Source organism: Hippopotamus amphibius, chromosome 5 (assembly GCF_030028045.1).
Source record: "Hippopotamus amphibius kiboko isolate mHipAmp2 chromosome 5, mHipAmp2.hap2, whole genome shotgun sequence".
Classification (NCBI taxonomy): domain Eukaryota; kingdom Metazoa; phylum Chordata; class Mammalia; order Artiodactyla; family Hippopotamidae; genus Hippopotamus; species Hippopotamus amphibius.
Genome location: NC_080190.1, coordinates 136,326,913 through 136,340,239, shown reverse-complemented (window position 1 = coordinate 136,340,239; position 13,327 = coordinate 136,326,913). Strand labels below are relative to the sequence as shown.

Here is a 13,327-nt window from a genome sequence, read left to right as displayed (position 1 = left end):
TTTATTTTAACTTTAAGAATACAGTCTTATTACCAAGTTTTAGTGGACACTTATCTATAGTATGCATGTATAGGTTTTACCATATTGATTTCTAGAGTTTGATAAACAGTTTCTAAAAAGGAATTTGTGCTGAATTTTTTATAGTGGTTTATTTTCTGACGCAAGATAGATAATTGTATAAGTTTAAAAGAATCATAGACTGAGACAGAAAGCATCCTTTGAGATTGTTGAGTTGAACTTTTAGTAGTTTTTAAAAGATGAGGATATTGAGTCCCTAGGCACAAGGTTCAAGTTCAGCCTAGAGGCACTAGAGTTCTGAAAATGTTCCTTGTACCTTCTGGTGGGTAGCTGAGAACCTAAAAGTCAGCTCTTGCTCTAGTCTGGCCTTCTAGAGGAACGAGATCTGCCATTATTTGAATTAACCCATGGGCTTGGCTGGAACAGATGGTGTCATGGGTCACTCTGTGAACTCCCATGGCATGTGACTTATTCTTCATTTTACCAGATCAAGTGAGAATAGAAACTTTATCTACCTTGCTGTCCTTCCCATTTATAGTATAACTATCTTTAATACTTCCTCTTCATGCATTGAGATCCATATCAAAGTATAATATTTGTTTTAACCTTTAAACGATCGAGAAAACTCAAGAGAGTAAGGGTAATCTAGTATATTTAACTTATTTTTGCTCTTTCCAGTGTTCCTAATGTTCCAAAGTTCCTTCTTTTGTTACTTTCTTTTTGCTTAGAAGGTTTCCTTTAGCCATTATTTAGGGTAGGTCTGTGGTAACAAATTCTCTTAGTTTTCTTTCATCTGAGATTGTCTTGTTTCCTTTGCATTCCTGAAGGGTATTTTCACTGGCTATAGAATTCTTCATTGACAGTTCTTTCAGTACTTGGAAAATGTTGTGCCACTTTCTTCTAACATCCATGGTTTCTTATGAGAAATCTACAGTTATCTGAATTGTTTTACCCCTTGATCTTTTCAAGATTTTTTTCTTTGTCTTCATTTTCAGAAGTTTAATTATGATGTGTCTTTGTATGGATTTCTGTGGGTATAAACTCTTTAGAATTTTGTTCAGCTTCTTGAATCTGTGGGTTTTATATCTCTTGCCAATTTTGGAAAGTTTCCAGCCATTATTTTTTCAAACACTTTTCAGTGCTGCCCTCTTCCCTCTTTCTAGGGCTCCATTGATACGAATGTTAGATTTTTTGTTTTAGTCCCACAGATTCCTGTGGTTCTGTTCATTTTTGCTGTTTAGCTTCTCTCTGTTGTTCATTGTATATAATTTCTACTGTTCGTATTCTGATTCACTGAGTCTTCCTTCTGTCCTCATTCTGCTTTTGAGCCAGCCCAGCCATCAAGTTTTTTTGTTATTATATATTTTAGTTCTAAAATTTTCATTTGTTTCTTTTTTATATCTTCTAATTCTTTGCTGAGACTTTCTGATTTTTCATGTGTTTACAAGCATGTTTATAATTGCTCATTGAAGGATTTTTATGATGACTACTTTAAAATCCGTGCTGGATAATTCTGACATCCATATTGTCTTGATGTTGGTATCTGTTGATTGTATTTTCCCATTTAAGTTGAGATTTTCCTGCTTCTTTTTATGATGAGTGATTTTCATTTGAAACCTGGGCATTTTGGATATTATGTTGTGAGTCTCTGGATCTTACTTAAATTTTCTGTAATAAGTGGAGTCCTCTGACACTGCTTCAGTGTGGTAGAGGGGCACCATCTCATTTCTGTTAGGTAGCATTAGAAGTCCAGGTCCCCTGCTTGGTCTCCTTTGACATGTAGGGTGGGGGAGCAGTTCCTTATTACCACTGCATAGGGATGAGAACTCAGGTTCCCTCAGTGGCCTTTACTGGCACTGCAGGGCCTCAGTATAGCTGGGTGGTGATGAAAGTTCTGATTCTCCACTAGGCCTCTTCTGGATCCTACTCTAGCAGAGAGGGAGGTGGGGTTTCTTTATTACTGCCTGGTAGGGGTATAAGTCCAGGCTTTTGCGTGATCTCCACTGACACTCCCCACTGTGGGTGGGGAGGGCTTTTTATACTGCCTGATGTAGATAAACGCCCTAGCTTAACATTTGTTCTTCTCTGATACCACTGCACTGAAAAGATTGGACAGCCTCCAGAGGGTAGAAGTCTAAGTTCCCCACCCAGCCTTTGCTGGTTGAGGTGGGGCCAGTACTTTCTCTGTGATATTCAGGTGGAGTAGAATGGTTATTGTCTGTAAGAGAAGGTGGCACACTGGCTAGCTGTCCCTTTCCTGATCCTTTGGCTCCAGAGAGCAGGCTTTTGTAGGAGCTTTTTTCAGTTTGTGTCCATTGGTGTTTCTGGGTTGCTGGCTTCTCCAGTAACCAGTCTTGGATAAATGAGGTCAAAAGAAAGCCCGTGGAACTCACAGCTGTGTCTTTCCTTTGGTCCTGCAGTCCCTAGCTAATCTGCCATCTCCTCTCCACCTTTCAGTGTTTTCCTGTGTTTGTTTTATTGTCCAGGGTTTTAGCTATATTTTAATGGAGAGCTATAGAGGAAAGTATGACAGTCTATCCAGAAGCAGAAGTCTCTTCCTCAGTTCACTTTAAACTCTTGTTTTCTCAGCTTTTTTGAAGAAATTATTAATTTGAATTCTTTCAGTTCATAAATTTATAATTCAGAACATGAACAAAATTTAAGAGGAAATAGTTCAAATTTTGAAAGATTAAATCTTCAAGCAGCCTTACTTTCTAAAATATATGACCAAGAATGTTATAGGTTGATTTTGGGTATTCTCTGTCTTCTTATCATTAGTTCAGGTGGTTTAAGAATTCTTCCCCTCTTTTAGTTTATGTTTTAGTTTAGATACTCTTTTTTTTTTTTTCAGCCATGCCATGCAGCTTGCAGGATATTAGTTCCCCCACCAGGGATTGAGCCTGGGCCCCTGCAGTGAGAGCGTCGAGTCCTAACCCCTGGACGACCAGGGAAATCCTAAATACAATCAGAAATGGTGAAACTGTATTTCCTTTTAGAATCTGTGGTGTTTATCTTTTTCTTACTGATATTCTTTTTAAAATTCTTCATATAATTACCCTCTTGTCTGACATAAATATTAAATTTTTAGTGCATTTATGATTTTTTCCTTTGTTTTAAGGAATTGGATTGAGTATATAAATATTCTCCTATATTACCCTCTAGTTCTTTTATATTTCCATTTTTTGACTTTTAACTTCTTAATCTATCTGGAATTTATTTTCATATTTCTGTAGTAAAGCTATAGTTTAATTCTACCCCCCCACCCCCGCAAAAAAAAAAAAGCAGGCAATAAGTATTTTTTCCTCACTGATTGGAATTGCTATCTGCATAATATGCCTGCTTATTTTGTATGGTATATTCTGTTTCCAGGCATTATATTCTGTTTTGTTCTTTCCATTTTTATGCTGCTACCACATGCTTCTCCAGGCATTTAACAAAAAGATGTAACTTCTGTTTATTGACTTTTCTGCTAACCCAGTCTGATTATATTATTCAGATCACTTTATTCTTTATTTTTTACGTGTTTTATGTCTCAGTGACTGAAAAGGAATATTAATATCTCCTATTCTTATTTATTTAGATCAGCTTATGTCTCTTTTTGTCATATTATAATGCTATACTAATATATCAAGTTTATAACTATAATGTCTTTCTTTGTATTATGTCCCTTATTTATATTACATGACTCTTCCTTCATTTACTGTTTTTTGCCTTCAATTCTGCTTTTTTTGATCGTTATTCTTGATATCATTTTGCGTTTGACTAATATTTCATTGCCTATTCTGACTTTTAACCCAAATTCTTTTTATTATGCCTGTATAGAAACATAATTTGGATTTATTTTATTAAGTATATCATATAGAAAGCATGTAGCTGAATTTATCTTATGAACTAAGTGTCTTTTAGTACTGAACTGAAATACTGCTTAATAAATGGAAATTCAACCCATTTATTTGCATTGGTTTGTACTAGTAACGTTTCAGTCACAGTTGTCATGTTTTATTTTTGCCACCTTGTTTTCTGTGTTTTGTTGTTGTTGTTGTTCTGTTCTTTTTTATGTTGCTTTGCATTTGAAAATTTTACTACCAGCTACTTTTAAAAAGCCTTTAAAAATATTCCTTAAAAATCTGCCAGTGTCTTATAAAACTTCTCTTCTGATTATCAAGAATGCTCAAATAGTATGGCCTTGTTCTCAAAATACGCTTTTAACTTTATTAGCTGGTTCCTCTTTGTTGGTCAGAATCATGCCTGTAGCAGTTATCTGGGGAAAACATGAGTACAAATGAAGTAAAACATACCGAGATTTTGAGATTAGGAGCATTAAACTCTATAGACTAACGGTAACATAACAGTTCAGTCAGTTCACAATGAACTGCACGAAAGTAACTTTGCAGTAGACTGGATGTGTACTTTGGCATTTCTTAAAGATAAAACTGTAGCTTGGAGGATTGGCTCATAATTTTTCCTGAAAAGATTAAGTATGATACAATTTGATGAGACTTCCCTGGTGGCTCAGTGGTTAAGACTCCAACCTCCTAATGCAGGGGGCCTGGGTTCGATCCCTGGTCAGGGAACTAGATACCACATGCATGCCACAACTAAGAGTTCACGTGCCTCAACTAAGGAGCCCATGTGCTGCAACTAAAAGATCCTGCATGCTGCAACTGAGAACCAGTGCAACCAAATCAGTAAATAAAATAAATATTTTTTAAAAATGACTTAAAAAAAAGTATAATACAATGTGAGATTTCTTTACCTTTGTAAAGAGATACAATTCTACTGGTTCCCAGTTTTTGCTGTGTTGGTCTTCCTTCACTTCTGTTAATATATAGTCGTTAAATCTTTCTTCAGAGTTCTTCCATCAGATTCAGTATTTCCTCTTGATTGTGGCAGCTGTTTTTTTTAACCCAGGTTCTTAATAATTTGCACCTGTGTTACAGTTTCACCCCATCTTATTTCATTTCTAAACTCTACTGCGAGATTATGCTATCACAGACATTCTTTTCCTTACACCATTCTCTTGTTTATGTAATTAAAGGGGCTGTCAGACAAAATTCAGGTATCTCATTCTAAGTGTTTATCCTTCTTCTCTCACTGTTACCTGTATCTAAGCTCACAGGGCACCATTTCTGTAAGCAGCATTTCTGTTTTGGGTAGACAGCTCTTCCTACGGACTCTAACATACATCGCCTATCTTTGTGTGTTTGTTCATATTGTGCATACTTTTCCTTCTCCCTAAAATGGTCTGTTTCTTCTCTATGAGGCATCTGAGATTACTTCACCTATTCTTTTACTTTTACATCTCTTAATCCTATAGGCTGTGCTAAATCATCATGAATGTAACTTTTATGTCACATTGTAATTTTTTATATGTTTGTCTTTTATTCCTTATTGTAGATAATAAGTTCCTTAAGGGCAGAAAATATGTAAAAGAAGTAAAAAAAATAGTTGCCTTTCTTTTGACCACTGATTCTGGCTGTCAGCTTGTTAAGATTAATTAAAATTTGTAACAATACCAAAATCATTTTATTTTTATATATAATATAATCACCTATCTTTAAAAAAATTTTTTTTGTCTTTTTACTACCTAATCTATACTTCCTTTGGACAATTATATCTCTAAGGATAATGTAGTTTTATTAACAGGGTTACATTTTTGTGTGTGCCTTAGTGGTTTTTTAGTAACAAGTAAACCTGAAAGTAAAATATTTATTTCTGTAGCAGTTGAAGTATTCTCCGTTCTTAACCTATACATTTAATTCTGAATAAAGGACCAATCACTGACGCCTGTGATCCTGGTTCACATTTACATGTCATTTTAATGTTTTTAAGGTGCAATTCAGAGAAACCATTTGAATTTATACCATTGAATTTTACTTTTTTAGCATCCTTTTATCAAGAATGCAAAACCTGTATCAATTTTAAGAGACCTGATCACAGAAGCTATGGAGATCAAAGCTAAAAGACATGAAGAACAGCAGCGAGAATTGGAAGAGGAGGAAGAAAATTCGGTTCGTAATTACCCTAAAAAAGTTGATCTTTTTCTTCTGAGTCATTTTCCTATAATTTTGTTTTTTTCCTTTAAATATATCAATAGCAACTTCTGTTTTATTGTACAAGTGAAGTATGTTTGTTCATTAAATCTCAAAATACATTTTGTTTTCATTAAATGATGTCTTTTCTGATGTCTTAAGAATTAGTGCTTAATGGGGAATGTAAGGTTAATATTGTATCTGGTATCTAGTTGACATTAACCCTGTGTTTGTTGAATAAATGTTGTCTGGAATTCAGTCAATTTTATGTCATATCTTCTGGAACTTACTTTTAACTGGTTATCAATTATACTGTAGATAGAGTACCACAGTAGAAGATGGGTTACTAGAGAAAGCAGGAGGGACATAAAAGGACCAGCTTATTCCATTTACTTTCTATTAGTGCATCAGTGCACTTTAATAAATTAAAAAATTTTGTCTATATATATCACATTTTATAGTGTCTAATGTGCTTCACTAATAATTTTTTCCTTGTTTCAAATTATAATATTTTTTCTGGTTAAGGATATGGAGATGAATACCTCTTGGTATTCAGTTAGTCATTAAATCTGAAGAAAACAGATATTTTTATACTGATTGAAAATGTCTTTAATAACATTATCTGTATTTTCCCATAGAAGTTTTTTTTTAATCTTACAGTTTTTGTATACAAATCCTATTATTTTGCTAATTTCAGAGACTGGATATCTAATTGGTATTTCTTTTGAAATTCTTTTACCCTTTTCACCATTTTTTTTTTTTTTTTTAATATTTGTGAACTCTTAGTTGCAGCATATGGGATCTAGTTCCCTGACCAGGGATCAAACCTGGGCCCCCTGCATTGGGAGCGCAGAGTCTTAGCCACTGCCCCATCAGGGAAGTACCTCATCAGTTATTAAACCTTGTGTCATATGGTAGCCCAAGAGAAGGACAAGTGTGCATCTTTTCAGAGCTCATTTATAATCATTTTCTTTAGATATTCAGCTAAATCAGTCATTTGTCAGTGACAATGAACTGCCTGGTGAGACAGCTGCTTTTATGAGCTTATATTCTAGATATAAATTTTTTGCCAATGAATTCACCAGTCAGAATTTTAAATACCATTCTCATAAAGGTGTTTTTTCCATAAGTAATATGGGATGATGTAAAAGATCTTGGTTCTTGCTCTCAAAGGGTGTTATAGTTCCCACCGTGGGTTCCTGTGTGATAATAGATACAGTTAGTTTTTTGGTCTCTCTCTGCAAATGGTCAGATTTGTAAATGTCAGGGTTTTTTTTGTTTTTATAGTTTCAAAAGCACTTTTATCATATTATTTTATTTGATCTTTAAAAAAGTAAGATTGGACACGTGTATATTATTATCTCATTTTGCAGTTGAGTGAAATTAAGTTAGGAGTGAAGTCATTTACGAGAGTTCACAAAACTGGTCAGGAATCAAGAATAAAACTAGGTTTTTTACTTTTAAGTTCCATGCTCCTTCATTAAGACTTTATGCTCACTTTTCAATCAAATATTTATTAGTACTTCTAAAAATAAACAACATTGGCTAATCAGAGTTATATACTTTTTTTTTTTATTCTTTAAAAAAATTTTTTTTTAATTGAAGTATAGTTGATTTACAATGTGTTAGTTTCAGGTGTACAGCAAAGTGATTCAGTTATACATATATACTTTTTCAGATTTTTTTCACCTTATATATTATTACAAGATATTTAGAATAGTTCCTTGCAGAATTATATACTTTTTGATAAGATTATGTTCTCAAAAAGTCTGCCGTATGACCCAGCAATCCCACTACTGGGCATATACCTTGAGAAAACCATAACCCAAAAAGCAACGTGTACCGTAATGTTTATTGCAGCACTATTTACGATAGCCAGGACATGGAAGCAACCTAAATGCCCATCAACAGGTGAATGGATAAAGAAGATATGGCACATATATACAATGGACTATTACTCAGCCATAGAAAGGAATGAAATTGAGTTATTTGTAATGAGGTGGATGGACCTAGAGTCTGTCATAGAAAGTGAAGTAAGCCAGAAAAAGAAAAACAAATACCGTATGCTAACTCTTATGGAATCTAAAAAAATGGTACTGATGAACCCAGTGACAGGGCAAGAATAAAGATGCAGATGTAGAGAACGGACTTGAGGACACAGGGTGGAGGGCGAAGGGGAAGCTGGGACAAAATGAGAGAGTAACATTGCCATATATACACTACCAAATGTAAAATAGGTAGCTAGTGGGAAGCTGCTGCATAACACAGGGAGATCAACTCAATGATGGGTGATGACATAAAGGATTGGGATAGGGAGGGTGGGAGGGAGCCGCAGAAGGGAGGGGATATGGGGATATATGTATAAATACAGCTGACTCACTTTGTTGTACAGCAAAAAGTGGCACAATAGTGTAAAGCAATTAAATTCCAATAAAGAGCTTAAAATAAAAAAATAAAAAAAAAAAAAAACCCTAAAAACAAAAGTCTAGTCTTTGCCCCTCTGGGGTGGTACCCAGTGGCTTTCCTTCACCTTATGTAAGCTTCTCATGAGTGCTGGACTAGTTAACTGCCTTTAATTAGATGTCATTGGACTAGTGACTATTTTTGCTTTGTTCTTATCTTCTTATACTTAATTATAGGTTGGTTTCCATTTTTTATGGATAAGGAACCATTGGTTATCCCAGAAGTTACCAGCTTTTACTCAGTTTTGAAGTCCTTGCTATAGTCACTTCGGTTACTTTCTGCCACTTTGGTGATCTCTTTCTTCACTATTTTCCTCTGTTTCACTATTTCCCTCGCCTTCACTGAGCTCCAGTCAATGATCTTCTTTCAAATTTTTTGTTATTTTAACATGCTAATGACTTTTTGTTATGCAGGGCGTTTGCATGTGCCATTCCCACTGCTTGAAATGATCTTCTTCCTTAGAACTCACTGAAAGACTAGGGTCTCATCTTTCAGGCCTTGGCTTTAAATATCATATATTGCCAAAACGTAGTGGTTTAAAACAACATACATTTATTATTTCATGGTATCTGTAGATCAGTATTTCAGGAGTGGTTTAGTTGGATGATTCTGGCTCAGAGTCTCTTCTGAGGTGCAGTTTAAGTGTTGGTCAGAGCGCAGTCACCGGAAGGCTTGACAAGACTGCAGTTCCCAAGTCGTTCATTCATATGGCTGTTGGTAGGCTGTCCTTGCCATGTGGGACTCTCCATAGGACTATTTGAGAGTCTTCACAGTCTGGCCACCAACTTCTCTTGGAGTGGGTGATCCAAGAGAGAGAACAGAGAGGACATCTCAATCCTTTTATGACTTAGTCTCAGGAGTTGCACACTGTCAATTCCACCACATTCTATTTGTTAAAAGAAGCAACTGGTCATAGAAAATGGTGGAGTAAGGAGATCTAAGAATCAGTGGCTCCACAGAAGCAACCATTAAGTTGGCAGAAACTGACAAGTCAAGCTTTTCAAAACACTGAAATCTAATAAAAAACTTACAGCAACCAGGGGAGTGCTTAATGAAGAAGCTTAGGAATGTTAAGTTTTGGTAAGAAAGTGTTGTGACATTTTTGCTTTACATGCCTGCCATCCCTAATTTTTTAGCTCAGTGGCAGCCATGGGAACAGTGGTGGAGGTTGGGGGCAGGGGAGAGGAGTAAGAACCTTATTCTCAAAAAATTGTGCTTCTGTATTTTGAGCTATCTGGCAGTTCCCCATGAGGCTTGCCTTTGTTTTGTCCCCTTAAGGTGGAGCAGCTTCCCAGATGGTGTCTGTCCAAAACATCTGAATAATATAGAATTAATAAACAAGTTTAGCAAAGTTGCAGGGTACAAGATCAACATACAAAAGTCAGTTATGTTTTTATGCACCAGCAATGAACAACACAAGAAGGAACTTAAGAAAATAATACCATTTGCAGTAGCATCCAGGAGAGTGGAATAGCTAAGACTAAATTTAGCCAAGGAGGTGAAAGAATTGTATGGTGAAAAATACAATACACTGCTGAAGGAAATTAAAGAATACCTAAATCAGTGGAAAGACATCCCATGTTCATTGATTGGAAAACTTAATATTGTTTAAATGGCAGTACTCCCCAAAGTACTCATGTATTCATCCAATCCCTATGGTCTTTTTTTGCAAAAAGGAAAAGCCAATCTTCAAATTTATATGGAAGAAGGGGCCCCAAGTAGCTAAAACAATATTGGAAAAGAAGAACAAAGTTGGAGGATTCACTTTCCGATTTAGGAATGTAATACAAAGCTACAGTAATTAAATCAATGTGATACTAGCATAAAGATTGATTGTAAACCAGTGGAATAGAATTGAGAGTCCAGAAATAAACCAATGCATCTGTGGCCACTTAATTTTCAACAAAAGTGTGGAGACCATTCAATGGAAAAAGAGCAGTACTTTTTTTTTTTTTAAGCTCTTTATTGGAATATAATTGCTTTACACTCTTGTACCAGCTTTTGAGGTACACCAGAGTGAATCAGCTATATTTATACATGTATCCCTATATCCCCTCCCTCCCATGACTTCCTCCCACCCTCCCTGTCCTGGCCCTCTAAAACATCACCCATCATTGAGTTGATCTCCCTTTGTTATACAGCAACTTCCCACTAGCTATCTGTCTATTTTATAGTTGGTAGTGTATATATATGTCTATGCTACTCTCTCACTTCATCCCAGCTTCCCCTTCACCCCCCGCCCCCCCCAGCCCTGTGTCCTCCAGTTCATTCTCTGCATCTGCATCTTTATTCTTGCCCTGTCACTGGCTTCATCAGTACCTTTTTTTTTTTTTTAGATTCCATGTTTATGAGTTAGCATACAGTATTTGTTTTTCTCTTTCTGGCTTACTTTGCTTTGTATGACAGACTCTTAGGTCTATCCACCTCATTACATATAGCTCCATTTCATTCCTTTTTAAAGCTGAGTAATATTCTATTGTATATATGTGCCACATCTTCTTTATCCATTCATCTGTTGATGGGCATTTAGATTGCTTCCATGTCCTGGCTATCGTAAATAGTGCTGCAATAAACATTATGGTACATGTTTCTTTTAGGATTATGGTTTTCTCAAGGTATATGCCCAGTAGTGGGATTACTGGGTCATACAGTAGTTCTGTTTTTTTGTTTGTGTTTTTTTTAATAAATTTATTTATTTATTTAATTGGCTGTGTTGGGTCTTTTTTGCTGTGCACGGGCTTTCTTTTTAGCTGTGGTGAGTGGGGGCTACTCTTCGTTGTGGTGCGCGAACTCCTCATTGCTGTGGCTTCTCTTGTTGCGGAGCATGGGCTCTGGCACATGGGCTTCAGTAGTGCAGCACATGGGCTCAATGGTTGTGGCTCACGGGCTCTAAAGCGCAGGCTCAATAGTTGTGGCGCACGGGCTTAGTTGCTCTGCGGCATGTGGGATCTTCCTGGAGCAGGGATCGAACCCGTGTCCCCTGCATTGGCAAGCAAATTCTCAACCACTGCACCACCTAGGAAGCCCTATTTTTAGTTTTTTAAAGAACTTCCAAACTGTTTTCCATAGTGACTGTACCAACTTACAGTCCCACCAAAAGTGCAGGAGAGTTTCCTTTTCTCCACACCCTCTCCAACATTTGTTGTTTCTAGATGTTTTGATGATGGCCATTCTGACCGGTGTGAGGTGATACTTCATCGTGGCTTTGACTTGCATTTCTCTGATGATTAGTGATGTTGAGCATCTTTTCATGTGTTTGTTGGCCATCTGTATGTCTTCTTTGGAGAAATGTCTATTTAGGTCTTCTGCCCATTTGTGGATTGAGTTATTTGCTTTTTTGGTATTAAGCTGCATGAATATTTTGGAGATTAATCCTTTGTCTGTTGCGTCGTTGGCAAGTATTTTCTCCCATTCTGAGGGTTGTCTTCTAGTCTTGTTTATGATTTCTTTTGCTGTGCAAAAGCTTTTAAGTTTCATGAGGTCCCATTTGTTTCTTCTTGATTTTATTTCCCTGATTCTAGGAGGTGGGTCCAAAAGGATCTTGCTTTGATGTATGTCATAGAGTGTTCTGCCTATGTTTTCCTCTAGGAGTTTTATAGTGTCTGGCCTTACATGTAGGTCTTTAATCCATTTGGAGTTTATTTTTGTGTATGGTGTTAGGGAGTGTTCTAATTTCATTCATTTACATGTTGCTGTCCAATTTTCCCAGCACCACTTATTGAAGAGGCTGTCTTTTTTCTGTTGTATATTCTTACCTCCTTTGTCAAAGATAAGGTGCCCTTATGTGCTTGGGTTTACCTCTGGGTTCTCTATTTTGTTCCATTGGTCTTCCTTTCAGTTTTTGTGCCAGTACCATACTGTCTTGATCACTGTGGCCTTGTAGTATAGTTTGAAGTCAGGAAGCCTAATTCCACCAACTCTGTCTTTCCTTCTCAAGATTGCTTTGGCTATTTGGGGTCTTTTGCATTTCCATACAAATCGTAAGATTTCTTGCTCTAGTTCTGTGAAAAATGCCGTTGGTAATTTGATAGGGATTGCATTGAATCTGTAAATTGCTTTGGGTAGTCATTTTCACAATGTTGATTCTTCCAATCCAAGAACATGGTATGTCTCTCCATTTGTTTGTATTGTCTTTGATTTCTTTCATCAATGTCTTATAGTTTTCTGCATACAGATCTTTTGCCTCCTTAGGCAGGTTTATTCCTAGGTATTTTATTCTTTTTGTTGCAATGGTAAATGGGATTGTTTCCTTAATTTTTCTTTCTGCTTTTTCATTGTTAATGTATAGGAATGCAGGAGATTTCTGCGCATTAACTTTGTATCCTGCTACTTTACTAAATTCATCGATTAGTGCTAGCAGTTTTCTGGTAGAATCTCTAGGGTTTTCTATGTATAATATCATGTCATCTGCAAAGAGTGACAATTTTACTTCATCCTTTCCGATTTGGATTCCTTTTATTTCATTTTCTTCTCTGATTACTGTGGCTAAAACTTACAAAAACTATGTTGAATAATAATGATGAGAGTGGCCACCCTTGTCTTGTTCCTGTTCTTAGAGGGAATTCTTTCAGTTTTTCCCCATTTAGAACGATGTTTGCTTTTGGTTTCTCATATATGGCTTTTATTATGTTGAGGTAATTTCCTTCCATGCCCATTTTCTGGAGCGTTTTTGTCATAAATGGATGTTGAATTTTGTCAAAAGCTTCTTCTGCATCTATTGAGATGATCATGTGATTTTTATCCTTCAGTTTATTGATATGATGTATCACGTGATTGATTTGTGTATATTGAAGAATCCTTGCATCCCAGGAATA

The 13,327-nt window shown here is 36.0% G+C and overlaps 1 protein-coding gene across 1 annotated transcript in view; it reads left to right on the top strand.

The window, feature by feature from the left end:
- The window catches only part of STK3 (serine/threonine kinase 3), a 316,883-nt gene that overhangs the window by 172,441 nt on the left and 131,115 nt on the right, over positions 1-13,327 (top strand). Inside the window, exon 8 of the mRNA XM_057735647.1 lies at positions 5,904-6,029. Within this exon, the coding sequence (XP_057591630.1) occupies positions 5,904-6,029 (126 nt within the window). The remainder of the gene's footprint in view (positions 1-5,903; positions 6,030-13,327) is intronic.